The sequence below is a fragment of the Hakea prostrata genome, chromosome 4, assembly GCF_041222555.1.
Source record: "Hakea prostrata isolate BN-2017 chromosome 4, UWA_Hpros_2, whole genome shotgun sequence".
NCBI lineage: Eukaryota > Viridiplantae > Streptophyta > Magnoliopsida > Proteales > Proteaceae > Hakea > Hakea prostrata.
The window spans coordinates 10,409,443-10,429,544 of record NC_142603.1 but is presented as its reverse complement, the minus strand read 5'-3'; the positions used below and the strand labels follow the sequence as shown (position 1 = coordinate 10,429,544).

Sequence of the window (20,102 nt, the reverse complement as noted above, 5' to 3'; positions counted from 1 at the left end):
AAACTCTCACTCTGTCCCGCACCGTAATTAATAACCTAAACATCTTGATAAAAGGAAAAATAATATAGTACGGAGCTCTAAAATCGCCGTTGCCGGGGATCGAACCCGGGTCACCCGCGTGACAGGCGGGAATACTTACCACTATACTACAACGACTTTGGATGCTTTAAAAGCTAACAAAAGAAGATATAAATAAAATTAGATGTGATTGATGTACCAAAGTAATACAGAAAACAGAATAATGATCATGCTAGAATTGAGTTAGTAGTAACTGCTGTATACAATATAAATGAGAGACCTTGAGATGCCATTTGGATCTCATTTTGTTGATCTACTTATCACTATTGCTCGATGTTTTCCCATGCTTCTTGAAGTTTGCCTAAATACGGCTGCCTCTAATTTTGTTATGAGGATGCATCCTACAATTAAGCTATACTACAACATATGACTAAGGCATTGGTCATCACCATGGCTGAGGCATTCCGATATTGGCTTATGCTTGCATCTCTAACATTGACTGGTAGACCACATTAGAACATTTGTTTGCTGTTATATAGATCTTTTTTTTGTGTGTGGGTTTAGATCATTATATATGGTATTTTAAAAATTCAGCATTGAAGATCTATTCAATCAATTTTTAAGATTCAATAAGGAATCCCCTCTCCCTTTGCCACAAGCTTCCCGACCCCTTTCCTCTACTCACAAGACCATTGAACGCACACTTGTTAACCCTAACCATCCCTGGACTCAATCATTGACTTTCTTTATAATCCCTCACCAAGTTTTGGTATCTCAAATCATACACATGCAAACCCTAATTCTCCCTGTTAGTTTTCCTGGCATCCCTAGTTCATCTTGTTGGACCTTCGTTAATTTTGTTAAACCCTAAACCATATCTTACCACTCCATCCATACACGAGACACAAATTTGCAAATAGATCCAACCCTTCTAAAGATGCTAGTAATCCTATAATAATCTACCGAGGAGTTTGATAAAGCTCTAACTACCCTAAGTTAACCTTTGAAGTTTGAACATCTCAAAACCATAACTAAACCGTCTTATATAAACCTAACCTTATAGATAATTCAATTATTTGTATGTTTTAATTAAAAAGTGTCTTGAAATGCTGACCTAGACTATGGGTTACATTAGTGATTATAAGATCGGGTCGATCAGAATGTTGAATCCCAAAAATATCACATGCCATGATTTGAGGACAATTACAAAAGTGAATAAAGATTGGGATATATCCAGTGCCACTCCTCGAGTTACTGTCTAAAATTACCATTCGTTGAGTTATCAGATTTATCAAGTAGCCCCCTATAGGGTGAAAATATATTAAAGACACCCACTGGAATTAGGAAACCACAGTTAGGTGTTGATGTAAGCAGGTTAAATATTTCAAAATGATAAGAATAACCTTAAATAATAAATCATATGCTCGACTTGTTTATTTGTCTCCCTCCATTGTCTCTAACTTCTTTAATAGATTATCACAAAATTTGAAAGATACAGTTAATGGAGGGGAAACATCATCTAGTGTGCACAGTAGTGCATATAGATATCAAATAAAATGTTTAAAAAAAATTTAAAAAAAATACAAGTCTATTGTGGACTTTTTAAATTTGAAATCATATTTTGAATTCCGGACTATTGGGTTTGGCATCTATGTACATTGTTGTGCACAACAAATGATTTTTTTCATGGATGGTGTTACAACATATGATTTTTTTCCATTCATGGATGGTGTTTTAAACTTGGTGAGACTAATTGTGATAGTAATGGGGGAGGGAGGGTCTACCTGATAAATTTAACAATTCAAGGGATGTTATTGGATAACTTTTAATGTTTCAAAATAAGAAATTATGCTTTGATATAAAAATACAAGAATGCCCCTCCGTTTTTTTGTGTATCTCAATGTAGACTTATAAATATGCCAAAACCTCGGATAATTTTAAAATTAAGTTGCCATACAATCCCCGTTAATTTAAAATTCACGATCACTAGTTTTCTTTGGCAAGAATTGATGGGGGATGGATTGTAGTTGCTTCTGATCGTAATGGAATTACAAATCAAACAGAACCTAAACATGTAATTAGAGGGATTCTTCCTTTAAAAGGTTCATGGAATCACTGTAAGCTTGATTGCATCAGTTCATAGAAATGAATGCCATATTGAGGTTATTTGTTCAATTTGACTCGGATATTTGTATGAATATCAAATCAAATGAGCTCTAAAATCAAATATTTCACAAAGCTTAGCTATACTGCAAAAATGCAACATACAGCTAAGGCAATGATCATCAACATTGCTGAGGCATTCCAGGATTGTGTTCTGCTTACATCTCTAAGTTTGACTGCTCATGGATCATATTAGAATGTTTGTTTGTTGGTATGTTAGATATCTTTTGTGCGGATTCAGATCATTACATGTGGTATTTTAGAAATTTGACCACTAAGTTCATTCAATAATTTTTTGAGATCCAATCAAGAATCCTTTTTCTTTTCTTTTTTTGGTATCTGAGTTTCATCTGGGTCAGCTTGAGCACACCTCGATTACATCCTCCGGGGGGAGTTTTGTCGTTCGCAAAGATAGAACCCTTGACCTCTCCACTAAGAAGTATGGATCCTACCACTCTACCAACCCTATATTGACAATCAAGGATCCTCTTTCCCTTTGCCGCAAGATTCCCTACCTCTTCTCCTGTAGTGGCAAGACCCTCGAACCCATATTTGTTAACTCTAACCATCCCTGACTCAATCATTTTATTCCCTTGGAAAGTAAGTTTGGGTTTTTTAAATCATTATATATGTACCCTAATTCACTTTATTTCTTTTTCATAACAATCATAGTTCATCCCATATGATTTTTATTATTTTTGTTAAACCCTAAATCATACACGAGATACAAATTCCCAAATAGATCCAATCCTTGTAATATCCTAAAATAATCCATTCGTGAATTTGTTGATGCCCTAACTAGCCTAATTTAAACTTTGAACTTCCCAAAGCCATAAACAAACCATCTCATAAGTAACCCTAACCTTATGGATAGCCCAATCTGGTTGTAATTAAAGAGAATCCTAGAAATCTAACCCAAACCTCTGGTCACATTAATGCGTGATTGTAAGACTGGGAGAGAACATAAGGTACAGATCCTTTCCACCCAAATCACTTGTCCTCCCATCCCCCCCACCCTCACGTACTCATAAAGGCTTGTGTTAGCCCAAATGTGAGGGTGGGAAGATAGAGGGACAACCCATCTATGTTGAGAGGTTTTGGACTCGAGAGGTCATAGTCATTGAATCTCAAAACTACCACATGTGGTGATCTGAGGAGGGAAAACTTTTGCAATTGGTTGGAATTAATGGGGTTATTACAATTAAGGCCCAACAATATAAGGCCACACCAGAAGCTATCCCCATTCCTAGAGAGTTCAAATTCTTTATGCCCATTTTGTTGCGGTTCAACTTCAGTACTGCCAATTGTCAAGATTTCGAACTCGACCGTTAGCAGCAGGTGCTACACATTTAATGCTCAATATTCAAGTCTCGCCTTGTTTGTTGAGTGTCAATTTTGTCATATTTTCAGGGTGATGAACGGTTGTGTCCGTTCTCTAGTTAGGAGGGTTCTATATCATTCACAACGATGGCTTTGCTCAATTCCAATATGTGGATTCACAATTTGATTGCTTTGGATTCTCTGGTTGTATCCCATCCTCTTCTTCTCACTGAAGGACTTCTTTTTTACCTAAAGAAAAAGGAAACCAAATTTCCCTCAGATTAAAAAGACCCTCGGATGGTCATTTTATCACTCTATCATAATATGGTTAAATCAACAAATTAATTTAATTAAATTTTTTTTTTTTGTTGATCTGAGGTTCATCCAGGCCAGCTCGCGCACACCTTGATTATATCTCCTCAAGGGAGCTTGTTATATTAATGCAGCCGAATGGGTGCCAACCCAAGACCTCCCCTAAGAAAGTTTAGTCTTTAACCGCTTTAACATACCATCATAGGGTTTAACTTGATTCTTCAATCTTCACTAATGTGAAACGTGGGTTTTGTAAAGTTTTGATTTCGGGCAGGTGCGCCATGTTTCCGATAAAATCGGAGGTTAGTCCGTAACCGTCTGTGGGTCCCACTAACCATTTGGCGCGCGGGAAAATTTTTGCCGTCGGGTTGAGCTTGGATTTTCTTTTCTTTCTTTTCTTTTCTTTTCTGGGGTAGACGAAGTTGGAACTATCGAGTTTCATTTTATCTGTGCGGAGAGAAACATCAGAAGACAAATCGTCATCGGGATTCACGGTATAGAATAGGGTTTATTTGTTTGGATTTCAGTGAGTTTGACACTCAAGAAGCGACAAGCGATGGAGAGCGCAATCGCAGCTGCCTCTGCAATTAGTAACGTGGTTGAAAAGATTGAACGACTCTCTCGTATATTCGGATCAACTTTAGAATCCAACGACGTCGAACAAATGAAGAAGTTCATTGATTACAGTTACGTGTTCCTCTGGCCATTAAAAGTTTGCCTTATTCAGTTCTTGTTTTCTCAATTTCATCTCACTAATTATTTTGCTCATGGATTTTCTTTTTGGGTAACAGTGGTATCCGGTGTCTTCCCCCTGGTGGTGTCGCAAGTGATACTGAAGAAATTTGCGCAAGAAATTGAAGAATGGGGGGCGGAGGCCCAGAAAGTGCTTGGGCATTATGCGCTTGATCAGATACAGATTCAACCTACCGTTGTGTGGTTCGAAGATGTGGTCCGTATTAACCCTACAATCGACATGGTTGATCACTTGTGAACCTCCATTCTATTGCGAAGATCCAGAATTTTTAAGGGGGAGGAAGGAAAAGTAGAAAACCCTGCAATTTTACAATTTTTAGAAAACATTTGTAAAAATCCCCTTAAATTGTTCAGTTATATTTGTATTATAAGAAAATGTTATCAACTATAGAAACTATAGCCAGAAATATAAAGATTTAGGAGAGAAGTAAAAATAATTATAAAAGAAAAATCAGGTAAGCTATTGACATCACTAGGATAATTTAGAAGGACAATGGTGTGATTGGCACTACCTGGCTCTATTTTCTGTAGCTGAGTTCTTTACTTGCTGCCTTAGTGACTTTTGGTTCCTAATTATTGCTTAAAACTTCATCCTCTCTCACCACTCCTTTCTTTATTTTCAATAAAAGTCCAGAAGTCTTTATAGGGAGAGTGAAAGGTATTGTGGTGGGTCGTCTTGGCTGTTGAATGAATCTTGCTGAGGTATCCAAACGACATCAACTTGGAGTTCTTAGTTTTGTCTCAGTATTTTACATTGATTGTATGCTTCCTACCTGAACTTGGGTTTGTGTTAGAAGAAAAGGTGAAAAAAATACACCTCCTCTGTGAGATCTTGGCCATACTCAACTTTCTGCCTGACAAAAACCAGGTCTGATACTGGGATCTTGAACCATGGTTTTGCAAAAGTCATAACAACATGCGAGAAACCCACAGATGCACCAGAGACCACAATGGTATTTTACATTAGCTTGGCATGTAATGACATAAACTTGCTTGATAAATGGTCAGCGCTGGGTGGCCTACCACCTAGCTTTAGGTACACTTATTGATTTTCTTTCACACCACCATTGGAAGTATTAATAGAGCATCTTCTTATGGATTTGAATGCCAGAAGTTACATCCCTGTATATCCTACTTTTTTTCTTCTAACAGTTACGTTCTGTTTTAATTAGAACAGTCGTTCCTCATGAGGTTGTTTCTCTCTGTTTTGGATTGTGGCCCTTCGAGTTACATTATCATTTACCTCACCTCTATTAGATGCTGCCATTTTTTCCCCCAACATTATATCGTGGAGAGATTTAGAAGATCAAGTTAGGTAGGAACTGTACCTCGTCTACTCCTCTCTCTTTCTTCTGAAGGGAAGCATTTTATATATCCTTCATCTAGGTTGCCATATGAAGAGTAAGGCTATTCAGTACCATGTTTGTTCTTATTTTTCTTGCCTTTAAGTATCTGAATCTGATGGGAGATAGATTAGAGATTTTATCATCCCACTAGTGGGGTCTGTGTGGAGACATAATGAACCTGTGCTTTTTTGGATTTGAATGGTAAAGCAAGGGGTTTCAACTTCAAGCTAATGCACTTACCAGGAATCACAATCCTTGTTCCTTGAGGGGGGGGGGGTGTTATATTAATAGTTCTTCGGAATTAAATATGTTCTGTGCTTTGTCAACATTGTTGGAGATGTCAACCTCATTTTCTGGATGGGACATGACAGAAGTTTTAACTGGCAGGTGTTGCTTATCAGAGAGAAGCTTGCTGATCTGTATGAATCTAAGCAACAATGGTCATTAGCAGCTCAAATGCTTAGTGGCATTGATCTAGATTCTGGAATCATGTGAGTGAGTTTGCTTCTTGTTTGGTGGTCGTGGACAAAGAATTCTTGTGTTGTCCTGTTATAATCCCACAGCTTCTTACCATATGGTCTAATTAACCACTGTATATTTTGTGCTAGGACTGTGGAAGACAAGCTATTCAAATGCAACCGTATTGCTTTCTTATATCTTCAGGTAATTTGACGTTGTGTTCGATTGAGAGATGTTTTTCAAAAGGATCTTTAGTCAGAACATTATAAACAATCAGTAGGCCAGATCAAGCATTTGACGCCTTTAAGGAGAAATGACAAATGTATTCTGATTAAATGATTGTGCCTACCAAAATAGGCTCTTCTTCAAGAACATGGTATCCTTCCATTTTTCTTTTCATTTGCTATGAATTATGTAAGTGATGAAAGAAGGTATCTTTAGCTATACAGGGCCACAGGCAAAGGAAGTTAGATTGACAAGGTCCAAGGAAAAAATGTAATACTAATTTTTGGATACTGTACAGTGAGGGGAAGACTTGCTGTTAAGTTGAAAGTGGGATTGCTCTAAGTTGTCGTTGTCCATGACTCCAAGTTAGTGATTGCTGTTTAGTTAATATTTGGTCGTAATGATTCTAAGTGGGTTTCCTTCTAAGAGTAGATTTTGTAGTACCATATTACCATACATGTAATGGGACTAGGCTATGGCAAGAGTATTGGACTACTTCTCCATTGCATCGTGGCTCTAGTTTCTCTCTTTGCTTCATCATAATGCCTCTATTCTCTTTTTCACAGGCTCTGGTTGTTGAGATTAAGGTTAGTCACACTGAAATTACATTCAGAGCATGATTCAAGTTCAACTGAGATAGGCCAAAATTTTGGTTAAATCTTGGTATGCCAAGAACCTAGATGAAACTATGGGATAGTTTTAAAAGTTTCTGGCATCAATAAGTTTCAACAATATTTCAATAATTCTAACCAATAAATGGAAAATTATAACAAATTTAACCAATTTTAGCAGTTTCGGCTAGTTTCGACAAGTCTTTGTGGTTTCAATCAGCTTTGATCAGCCCATCACATGTTGAGTTTTACCTCAAAAGTCCCTGGAATCAACATGGTGTTAACCCGTCTTGGCCATGTCTTTGGTTTTGGCTAGGTGGCTAGTCAAAACCAGCTTCAGAACTCGGATCTTGCTCCTTGGTTTAGGGTCATTAATTGGATACATTTTGCCTCGGATATAGGTTGAACTTTTCAATTGGTTGATCCAAAAGCATGTATTGCACGGATCTTGATGTTGTCTGTATGCTTTTTGTATGGTTTAGACTTCTTTTTTGTTTTCCCTTTTGAATATTGTTGAGTGTCACAAGGTAGACTTCTTTTCTTCCTTCATTTTTGCAGGATTATGATGATGTAAATGCAGAAGCTTTCGTTAAAGAAGCCTCTTTCTTAATTAACTATAGTCAGCTTGAAGGGTTAAAAGTGCCACACAAGGTTAGCATTCCTTTTCAGCCTGAGAGGTTTGCATGTTTTGTAAAACAATTTTTTCTGGTTCTTCCCCTCATTCACAGGTTTGTTGCGCAAGGCTTTTAGAGGTGAAAAGGAAGTTCTTGGGAGCTGCTCTACATTACTATGATATTCACCAAATAAAAATGCGAGTTTTACAAGATGAGTATGTACATGTTCATCTAGTTTCTGAAGCTCTTTTGGTTGTAGGTATATTATGCTTCAAGTGAACATGTAGGGTTTTATTTATTTATTTATATTTATTAAATCTCTGTGTTGGTTTTGATTTCACTTCAAATGGATAATTTTGACTCTGACCCATGTTTAAAAGGGTAGAGAAATTGTTTAGAAAGTCTTACCATGTTAGGATTCATTTAATGTGGTTACGTTTTGTTAGCTGCACTTTGGATCCTCTTAAGGATGCTAAGATTCTTCTTAAGGTTTTGTTAGAATGGTCTGTGGTGGGAATGAACTGTCGCGACTTACGAGGATTTCTCTTAACAAATGCATTTGAAGCACTTGTGAAGGAAAATTGCTTAATCTATTCATCAACAAAAGGTTCCTTCCCAACAACAGGAAGATTTTTCCTTGACTTTCTACTGGATTCTCACTATGGATTTCTTTGCCAGGACCATATTCTGATTTGGAATATGATTGGGCCCTACATCGGTCCCATTGATGGGGGCAATCACATGAATAGACGTTTGGATATTCACTTAGTACTTAACCTTCAATCACTGGGATTTGTCGTTCACTTTCTCAAACCGATGAAGCCTACTTGAATGTCGTATTCCCTGCCACCATGAGGGAGTTAATAGCTAGAAAAAGGGGATATTTCATCTAAGGCATAAGAATGCATGAAAGAGGTGGTCAATGAAGTATTTTGGGTAAAACAACTTGTGGCAAAACACCTCTACTTAGTAGGAAAATATGTCGAAACGTTCTCTTTGAAAAATAAAGCTGGTCGTAAACCACCAATACTTGGCATCATCCTGTTTTGAGGTCTCATCTTAGGTTGTTTTAAACTGATATTTTGAAACATAAACCTGGATATAAATCATCAATACCTGGCACCATCCCATTTTGAGGTTTCAGCTCAGGTTGCTTTGAAAATGATATATCTCTTTGCGATTAAACTGAGATTTAGAACCATGATAATAAAAGGGTGAGGCAGTTGCTTTTATAGAGAATTATGATCTTTCAGATGGAATTAAATTCTTGAGGCGGATAGGAACTCTATCTGGGTTCTTACTTCTGAGTGTACGTTCATCTACATGAATCTTCTATATTGAATGAGAAAATTTGCTCTACCATTTTGGACTTATGTATATATATCTAAAATGTCCTTTTATACTCCCCTGTAGGATGGAACACAGGCGGTTATCTGATGAATCTCTGGACTTAGTCAAGACTGATGCGCATATATCTCTGCATTCTGCTGTTAAAAGCACAATTTTGGCTGCTGCTGGTCCTCGACGTACCCGTCTTCTTGCTTGGTTTTTTCAGGTATAAATATTCAGGAGATACTTGACAAGTCATTTTATGTTCAATTACTTTCAAATGTTTTGAAATTAGAATCCTAATGCATGATACCAGTAGAATTGTCTCTTTTTTTTCTTATGTAATTTATATTTTCTTAATAGGACCCCAAAATAAAAAGTAGGGTAATTTGACCATTTTAAAATATCAGGGGAGAAGTAGAGGTAAAAGTTCATTTTTTTGGGAGAATCGGAGGTGAAACCTTTGAGAGGGGGAGTAAGAGTGAATAGTGAAGAAGTACAAGGGAGAGAGAATTTTTCCCAAAAAAGGAACTGAATGATGCAAGTTTTTTATTGTTTGGCTATCCTGCTCCTATATAAGGCTTTGGTTCAGTTTAAATTTATGATTATTTGACTTATAAACATAAATCGATGTATATGGGTTGATTTATCAACCTTGTTTCTCGTTAAATAAATCAATTTAAAGATAAATTCCTAATAAATTTTTATCAGCATAAACTAATTTTTATTTTTTTATTTTTTATACAGGTACCATTAATCTCCAACCTCCATGTTGCTCCCATCTCCACTTTAACAAGATTTTAGTGATATCAAAACTAGCCCAGAACAATAAAAGTGAGTCAAAACCAAAACTAAAGCTGATATATATTTTACAAGGTAAACCAAAAACAACTTGAGACCAAAATTTTTTTTGGATGAATAAATAATTAAATTAAATGAAACACCGAACTACAAGAAGGATCCCAAAGGGGGAGGATTAGAGAGAGGAATGGAATGGGAGTAGAGACCCCAGGAGACAACAATGAGCCTGTTCCTAAGGAAATCAACAACCGGGGGATGGGGAATAGAGATAATCCTAGCAGAAACATCAAAGTGGATAGCATTCCAAATCAAGTCAATAGAGTGGGATTTGGACTAGACCAAAAGAACGAAATCCGCCTCCAAACGCATCGACGTTAAGGGTATCCGATCCGAAAATTTTCTACCGGAAATCGGATCGGATCGGAAATGCATCGGATCGGAAAACCGGATAAATTTATCCGGGGAGAAAGTATTTAACATTTCTTTAAAAAGATGATAATTGGATTCGGATACCGGAATCGGATCATCGGTAATCGGAATAGAAATATAGTAAAAATGTAAAAAGTGACAATTATCAATCAATAATCGGATATTTTATCGGATCGGATTATTATCGGATATCCGATAAAGTTTCGGATTCGGATTCCGATGCGTTCTCTAAATTTTAGCCGGATTCGGATTCGGATAGCGGATTTACGGTCGGGGTGCGCCCCCCCCTGCTCCCACCGAATGGTGGACCATTGCATAGAAAACAAGTCTACCGATCCGGTCACAAATAGAGGTACTTGAAAAGTTACTCAAAACCCAAATAACAATCACAATCAAACCCAAATGAGCGACTAGAGCGGGGCCAGGTGGAAGCAAGGGCTTTTCTCCAAAGAGAACTAGAGAAAGGGCAAGAGAAGAATAGATGCTCAACGTCCTTAGTACCATTCCAGCAAAGGAGACAGTTGGGGTTAGCAGGGATATGGCAGCTAATAAGGAAAGCTTCAGTGGGGAGAGCTAAGTTTAGGGCATGCCAAAGGGAGAGGGAATAACAGGGAATATAACCTTTGAACCAAACCGGGGGGGGGGGCAAGGGGGAGCGAGAAGGGGAACGAAATAGGTTCCAAGTAGAAGATGTGGTGAATGATTTGGTGGTGGAGGGGAGCCAAACTAAAGTATCATGGGTGGAGGGTAAAATTGGGGGGGGGGGGAGAGTTCCATACTTATGTGAGACAATGGTGGGGGGAGAGGGTCCCAAGAACCATTAGAAATGAATGCCAAGAGAGGGGTTGATTTGGGAATGCGGGTTTCATAGACAATGCAAGGGGGAATAGTGTAAGGAGAATATCCATCGGATGCCACAGATCAAGCTAGAAGGATGTAGAGGAACCAAAGGAAACATGGGTGGTGATGGCAAAGAGAGCTCGAGGTCTTAAGAGGAGAAGTTTTCTCTAGATCCAGGAAGCGTTAAGAGGGATAGTGATAGTCCAAAAAGAGTTAGATTTGAAGGAAGAGTGGACCCAATCAACCCAAATGGAGTCTTGTTTAGAAACAATTTTCCAGATGAGCTTGAGCAAAGCAGCTGAATTGACCTCTTGGTTCCGGCAGATTCCAAGGCCCCCCTCAGATTTAGGTTGACAGATGTTAGACCAAGTGATGGGGCGAAGGAATTGTGAGGATTCTTGACCCTTTTAGAGAAAGGCACAAAAGAGGGATTGCATTGCTGAAGAGATAGTCTTGGGAATTGGGAAGATACCACACCAATAGAGATAGGAGGATTGGAGGACAGACCAGATGAGCTCAACCTTACCAGCTAAAGAGAGGAGCCTACTTTTCCATGAGTGAAGACTCTTACAAATGTGATCAAACATAGGGGAGCAGTGGTGTCGAGAGAGTCTACCAGGAATGAGAGGAAGACCAAGAAGGTATACAACAAGAAAGGATCTAGACTTGAACCCAGAGAGATTTAGGAGATTAGAGAGCAGAGGATTAGACACCTCGGATATGAAGAGAGTAGATTTGTCAAGATTAACCTTGAGACCAGAGATGGATTCGAAGAACGAAAGGGCTGAAATGATGGAGGAGATAAAGCTATGTTCAGCTTTGAAGAAGATCATGAGGTCATTAGCAAAGGCGAGATGGGTGGGATTGAGAGATTTGCATTTAGGAATTGGGGAAATCAAGAGCTGATTAGTTTTGAATTGAAGGAGACGGGAGAGAACTTCCAGGGCCAAAGGGAAAAAGTGAGGGGAGAGGAGGCAGCCTTGTCCAATGGCGACATGAGAGCGAAAAAATCCAGTTGGGGAGCCATTGGTGATGATGGGGAAGTATGGAGTGGAGATACAGACTTCAATCCAATGGATAAAAGAATGAGGGAATCTCATGGCAGAAAGAACATCACTAATAAAATCCCAGTGGATGGAGTTGAAGGTTTTGTGGAGATCAACTTTAAGGAGAGCAGCAGGGGAGTGGATGGATCTCTCAAACCCGCAGACAATCTCCGTTCAAAGAAGAATATCATCCGCAATACTCCGACCCAAGATAAAAACTGTTTGATTGGCACTGACCAGATTAGGCATAACCTTCTTAAGCCGGTTCACAAGGATTTTGGAGATGAATTTGCAGAGGAGATTACAAAGGGAGATGGGACGAAAATTAGAGAGAGAGGAGGCACCCGCCTTCTTAAGGATGAGACAAAGAAAAGTTTGATTGACAGAAGAGAGTTGGGAAGGATTGGGGAAGAAACTACGAACAACACGCACAAGGTCATCCTTGATAAGATCCCAAACACTAGAGAAGAAACCCATACTAAAACCATCTTGGCCTGGAGCACGGTTGGATTTGTGGGAATAAACTTGAGACCAAATTGATGATACATAATATATTATTCACCTAATGGTTCCAAACCTAGTTATTGTTTATAACATATTATGTCTTATTGCAACCAAATGAAAATTGTGTATCACTCATAACCTATTAACATAATTGATTATTCATAAATAGGTCATAGACATAACTATAAGTTATGCCAAGAGAGCCTAAATTCATAATGATTTTGCAATATTTTGTAGTCTGTGTTATTTCAATATTGTCATGCATTTTACCAAGTTCATTTATTACCATTTTATTTTACACGAGTTCTATTATATTTTCCATCAGACTTCCCTCTGATCTTTGAAGTTATAATTTGGTTTTGTACTCAAAGATCAAATGGTGACCAACATCTTTTGGCTTCCTTGGCTTTGATTACGATCCTAGCTAGGGAAAATATCCTTATGTCCCAACACCTTTAAGTAGGAGGTCAGAGTTCAAAACCCCTTGAGGCTAGGGGCGAAGCCCCACCTTATATTATGCAGTACCCTGATCCCAATATATAAAATCGCTTGTTAAAAAAAAATCATTTATGTTTGAGAAGGGGCTCAGGTTGTCTCATGGATGCCATTTACATCCCTTCCCCCTTAAGCAGTAGAATAAAGTGGACAAGCCGCTAAACAACAATTGGGATATGCAACCCCAACAATTGGCAGTGCCCCGCTTAAAGCCTGTTTACTTGCCTTTTGCTTGCTTATTTGTACCCTACCTCGATATATTCCCACCCACAGCCCTCCCCTCGGCCAATCTTCACCAGCCAGTTTACTCCTTGCTTAGGCAATTGAAGTGATTGATCTGATCAAATATTTGGTTTTTCCTAGTCAACTGAGTACCTTTTACTCACTCTGTAAGTCCACGAGTTGGGGAGGAAGGAAAAAGAGAAGAAAGTTATTAAGTGGTTCATGTAAAACTTATTTGTATAACAACTTTAAAGTTGTTATCAACTCATACATTTAGTGCCTCATTCATTATCATGCTAGTATTGCTTACTTGTGATGTAGACCCATCTCCAGAATAGGCTTGATTTATTAGGATAAGTCCAGGTAATGCAATCCTAGATTAATAGGAGGTTAACCAGTAACCAATTCTTCTAGGATATTTAGTTAAGCAACTAGAATTTGGGTGGCTATGTGTAGGGTAACTAGCCAAAATTCGGTTAGGATGGCTAGGGCTTCGCCATGGGATCTGTCTGGAAGGATGTAGGAAATAAAGCTTTGTCTAGATTGAAAGAATGTATAGGGAATAAGGTAGGACAAGGTTGTGATGAGCACATTTATGTGCATTTTATTCACTTAGATTAGAGCTACCTTGGGCTTTAGTTGTTGTTTGCAGATTTTAGGATATTTTTGAACGTACAAAATATTTTGAATTATGTGTGCAATACATGCAATTTTACATTTAAAGAGGTCCATCTAAATTCTCAATTGCGAAGAGAGTCCAATTCTAAGCGTGATGGGCCTAAAGTGGATTGAAAGGCAAGTCTGGGCTAGATCAATCATTCGAAGGAAACTATTTATGATCAAGGGCTTAGGTTTATTTATATTCTTTTTGAGAGAAAAAAGAAATTTCAAGTGCACATATAGGGCCTGCAAAGTAGTCAAAGATTAAGATCTCCTTCCAATTTTTCCATATTATCCTAAGATTTTATGAAATCTTTTATTGCATTATTATTTCTTTCCGAAATTCTCTTACTCTTTTGTCCCACCTTCCATCTTTTTTCCTTTTTCTTAAACCCACAATTCTCTCATCTCTAGATGTCTTTACATTTGAATCCCCTTTTATTCTCTCTCTCTCTCTCTCTCTCTCTCTCTCTCTCTCTCTCTCTCTCTCTTTCTCATTCTTTCGTATCGTCTTATCACTTACCAATCACAAACTTACCATCGAACACTAACTTTGACCTAAACCTAGCCTTCTTCCTGATCCACGCAATTTTCACGTACTAGAATATGATCTCTAGTTGATCCTCTTAAATCTAGGGGAATGTCAACTGGATTCAATGCTTATAATCTCTAACATCACTCCCTTTTGATGGTTAAATGCTTAATCCTTCTCGTCACTTTTGTTTATCCCCCCTAAAGTTTTTGATGGACATCCATCCATGGCTTTTGAATTTAAGTGTATAACATATTATGGGTGCTTTTAGACATGTTGATCAAATAAGATATGATGCTAAATGTTGGGCCATTACCAGGATGAAGGTTGCGCAGAGCTGAAAATTTACCCAATATTGCGGAAGGTATAAACTACTTACTGTTCCAGAACACGTATTTTCTGTTTCCTTTCACCTGATCAAATATTTTCAAGGAATGTGATAGTCTATCATGAAGTATCTTACCAGGTGCATCTCAAGAGGATTTTGAGCAAATCAGAAATTGATGCTTTTTCTGAAGAGCTACATGATTACCAGGTTTTCAGTCTCCTGGATTTATTTGTTTTTAAAGGAAGATACAGTAATTCTTCAGTATCAGCTGCTTTTTCTTATTCTGAGGGGAATATGCAGTAATTCTGTTGTTGAAACATTGTGACAGAAAGCTCTTTTGCCCGACAATTGTACTGTGGTTGATCGTGTCATGATTGAACACAATCTTATTTGTGCAAGCAAAGTTTATGCAAACATAAGGTTGGAGATTTTATGCTAATGTCACTGTTAATGCAATTATAAATCTACTGATTCTTTTTTGTTCCTCTTTTAATTTTGTTACTGGTGTAGCTTTGAGGAGCTTGGTACTCTGTTGGGTATTGCTCCTGAGAAGGTACTATCTCCACCATTCTGTTTCATTGATCATCTGCTTATTTCCAGGCTTTTTATTTGTGAGGGTGTGGAAACAACTTCGCCATTATTTCCAATGATAAAACTCTTTATCATGATTCATTCTCTCTGGTGGGATAATCTTTCCCCTTCACTTTCATTGTAGCTCTATAAATTGGTTTCTCAGTCAAATACATGTTGCAACTTCTTCCCATACATTTTTTTATTTATTTTAAATATATGAATCTACCTTAAAATTTGGTATTAATAATTTTTCTTAATACCTACTAACCTATTGCTCATTTCAGATTTCTGGGCTTTTATTAGGGTAATTTTCCTTTATTTGAATGTTAAATTGCTACATGTAGGGTGAATAGCTTTGAAGCTGATGTGCCTCTTGGTTTTCCGAGGGGTCTGCAGAAGAAGAGGTTCACTTGGTTCCTGAAAATGTTTTATATCATCAGATACAGCTTTTACATTTTTTTGGTAATTCAGAAGGAGTAACCTTATCTATATCATCATCTATCTGTGCCTTGTTGAAGGATGATGCGGCAACTTTTACTGTTGGTATCTTAAGAATGGTCTGGATTTTCCATGTGTTAAATCTCATCCTCATGTCCAATTGTTTACTCATCCATGTGTATAAATCTCTTCGGTAGTTCCAGATTTTTCAATGCTGTGTTTTGCCACTTCTCCAACTTCATTTCGGCTGAAATTTCACTTCTGGTGTGGGGCTTTTTTAGCTGTATACCACATTTCAGCTCCACCTGACATGCAACATTCTAGAATAGATGAGCCACCCTACCAACTTTTCCCTTCAACTAGTACAATTAATCTACAGTTGCTATATTTAAAGAGTTTAACATGTATGTCTCTTACAGATATGCAATAGGAGTTCCATTTGCTACTAGTGTTTATTGTCATTAGTTACTGTAGGTTTGCTTGTTATTTGTTATTAAAGCATCTTCTCTCTCTCTCTCTCTGTCTCTCTCTTACACACAAAAATCTTACTTGACATGCTTTACTTCTGATTTTCTGTGATGTTAACTCTTTGTCTAATTTACTTGACAGGCTGAAAAGATGGCTTCAAGCATGATATGTGATGATAGAATGAGAGGATCCATCGATCAGGTATGATTTGATTCTTATGGATCTAGTGCAAATCTTGTTGTGTTGAATCATGAGCATATATTCCTGTTGACGAGGGAATTACCGTCCATGATTGCATCCTTGGATGTTGGCCAAATGAAAACCAACTTACCTTTGTACCCAATTTGGCTCTACTTGAGTGGCTTCCAACATGCTTGTGGTACACAGCATTTCCCACATGCCTAATGTGGGCCTGCAAACTTAGTCTGGGAAGCATTAATCTTTAATGCTCTGAAGCCTAAGATGGCGAATGAAATTGGGAGAGATATCAAAGGGAAATCACCAGGAATTCCATTAAATCTTGACCCCATGAGACCTGAAAATTAGAAATTATAAACCCATCAAACCCCACTGTGAATATATGGTTAGAGATGGGAGAGCAGAGTCACAGATCATTGTAAACATGTATGTAGGGATCACCTCGGTCATGCTGGGGTTAGATGAAGGATAGAGGTTGTGCCTGCAGAGTGAAAAATTACAAAGCATTTGCACATCCCTTTTGTGCTAAGCACTCATGTTTCGGGCTTCAGAGGAGTACAACGGATGCATTTGTACACTTCCCTTTTTTTTTTTTGCTTGCTGCTTGCTTTATTGCTTCAGAGTGGCAAAGGGAGCCTGCTTCAAGTTTCTTGTCTGGCTGTGATTGAAGTTAATCTATTGTCCCCTAGGTTGTTTATGCAAGATTGTTACCCTTTTTTTCCTTTTCTCCTGAGGGTAAAGCATGTCATTTCACATGGATGATGAGTCTGACAACCATTTGAAACGACATAATGGTAGGTCATTTTCAACTTCTAATGAAAGTACCTTTTTACCGTGATGTAAAATTACAATTTGGAATATTAAAAGGGGCAACCTAGAAAATGGTATAATTTTAATTTTTAACTATACTACTTGGTGACAAAAAGATGCATTTATATGTGAGAGAGGACTTCCATCAATCAAATAGATTGTGATGTCAAACAGAAGTTCTGTTAACAGCAAATACATTTTTTATAGTTCTGAATACCAAATTTTCTAGCCTTACTAACTATAGAACCTGGCTGTTGGCTTGGGAGTTTTAAGTATTTCAACTGTAGTTTAGTAAGTTTTTTTTCTTTCTCTGTCTAGTTATTGTTATCTAAATGGTGTTGCTTGAGTTTATCAATCCCCATTTTCAGGTTGCGCGTTTAATTCATTTTGATGATGACATTGACGAGGTGCAACAATGGGATCAGCAGGTTTGTTGTTTCTCTTCCCTAGTGTGTTTTTTGCCTTGTTGGGTGTGGGGGTTGAGTTGCAGTATGAAGCCTTCTGGTGAGAATTTCCAAGCAACCCTCATTTCTGTTTCTAGTCCTTAGTCCTTATGGTGGAGGCCAATATTGTAATGAGTTAATTAAAGGATTAGAAGATCAAGACAGAGTTGATCTAATGAATGAATACAACGTGCCTGTTGTCTAGGATGTTATGGCCTATAGCTACCATTGCCCCATCCTGAATCATATTTATAATTTCTCTGGCAGTGATAACAGTATCATTATGGTGTTGCAACCTATCAATGATGTTGCATCAAGAAAAATATAGATCTTTTCTACCATCTGACTTTGTTAAGAAAGTAGTCACTTCTCACTAGGGTGAAAGCTGGCAAGGTGATATAATGCGATGATCACGTTTTTTTATATTTTATTTGTTGAACTGTAGTTTGACACTTTGCGTTGCAGGTTCTGTCGGTCTGTGAATCTCTTAATGACATAGCAAGCAGCTTCAACATTAACAAAATCATTGCCTCAGAGACCACCAACAAAACAGAGTAGAGTTAGCATTAATGAAAGTATGTTGTTTGAGTCTAGACTTTCTATTCACCTGTCCATTAATGTTATCTTATTCTTTTATTTGTAAATTATTTAGTTTGCATTGTTGATTTTCAGGATGAAGACATTATCATCTTACTTCTCTGTCTGAATGCACCAGAGCATAGTTCATGAGCAAAAGCAAGCTTCTATCAACAACCAAAATTCAAATTTCTTACTTTGGCTTTGCCGTCTGTCCGATTGAAGGATACAATTACACCGTCACTTAAACATTTTAGCCTTTTGATTTGTATAGCAGCTCTTAGTTTAGCATTTAGATAAAATCAAATATGATGCTTTGGTGCTATAGTTTGACTTGGAAAAGAAAATTCAATTGGAAGGATACAATGGAACCATCATGTTTTAGCTTACTTGACATTTAATTGAGATCATAGTCATATCCATTCAGCATTTCAAATGATCTGGTGAATCTTTAGAAGTGGGCATGACTTCAAGTGTCAAGTGGAATTGCAGTCTCAATATTTGGTAAACATGTACAATTCAAAGCCACACTTGCTTCCTAGATCTAATGTCTGTTGGTCTGATGTTTGAAAAGTGCTTTTCTCTTTTCTTGCAAACAAATGGAAAATGGAGATTTCAACGGGTTCCAAGAAAAATATCTCATATATATATATTTTTTCCTCTAAAAGAAATGAATCTCTTTCTTGATATCCCATGCATTACTTGTTTTTCTTTTGTTAGTTGGTAACGACCACCAGTTTTTGGTGAAGAGATCACCGACAGACATTGTTATTGTTTCAAAAACTTATTATACAATGACATCTTCTAATAACATGATGACGATTCACTTTAAGAAAAATTTGAAAGGTCCAATTATACCCTCAAAATTTGTTATTTGGAATATTTTTTCATCAAAAAGAAAAAAAATATTTGTTTAGTAATAACATCAGCACAATAGTAATGATATGTAATTAAAAAAAAAAAATTTATCAAGAATTTGCTGTTTAAAAGAAGGGGATGGTGGCCCCAAGGTTCCTCGTGTCGGCAACACCCCCAAGCGACACCGAAGTAACCAAAAGTTGGTGATATAACGGTCGAAATATCGACCAAGGGTCGCCAACTTAAGATCTTCTCAAGCCAAACTCTGCAAATTCTTCTCCTCTCACACCCTTAGGGTTCCTCCAACAAGCTTCTACTGTTTACGGTGATTGTGCCTCCATCGTCTACAATGAAACCACCTTCACTTGGTCTCAAACCTACTAGCGTTGCCTCCAAATCGCTTATGCAATCTCCTCTCTAGGAATTCGAAGAGGCCAGGTCGTCTTTGTCTTTGACCCAAATATTCCGGCCATGTACAAACTCCACTTCACCGTTCCGATGGCCGGAGCAATTCTCAACATCCGTCTCGACGCTCGCACCATTTCAATCCTCCTCCGCCACACCGAATCAAAACTCATCTTCGTCGATTCCCTCTCTCGCTCCGTCCTCCTTGAAGCCCTCTCATTATTTCCTCCCAACGCAAAACGGCCGGCTCTCATCTTCCAGGCCGTTGATGAAGACCCATCTCTCACTATCGATGTGAACCGGACTTACAAGGGTTTTCTCAAGGC

At 37.8% G+C, this 20,102-nt stretch overlaps 1 protein-coding gene and 1 non-coding gene across 2 annotated transcripts; one reads left to right on the top strand and one right to left on the bottom strand.

Moving 5' to 3' along the window:
- Window positions 1-84: 84 nt before the first annotated feature.
- Window positions 85-156, bottom strand: TRNAD-GUC (transfer RNA aspartic acid (anticodon GUC)). Its single transcript has one exon. It is a non-coding gene; the product is annotated as a tRNA-Asp (tRNA).
- Window positions 157-4,226: 4,070 nt separating this feature from the next.
- On the top strand, window positions 4,227-18,900 carry LOC149017779 (COP9 signalosome complex subunit 4-like). Its single transcript, XM_089154226.1, has 15 exons — window positions 4,227-4,499; window positions 4,605-4,762; window positions 6,300-6,403; window positions 6,521-6,575; window positions 7,766-7,858; window positions 7,936-8,036; window positions 9,235-9,376; window positions 14,999-15,043; window positions 15,146-15,214; window positions 15,336-15,427; window positions 15,518-15,560; window positions 16,628-16,687; window positions 17,863-17,922; window positions 18,403-18,512; window positions 18,610-18,900. The coding sequence occupies exons 1-14, from the start codon at window positions 4,370-4,372 to the stop codon at window positions 18,493-18,495; spliced, it is 1,245 nt and encodes a 414-aa protein (XP_089010352.1). The 5' UTR covers window positions 4,227-4,369; the 3' UTR covers window positions 18,496-18,512; window positions 18,610-18,900.
- Window positions 18,901-20,102: the final 1,202 nt, after the last annotated feature.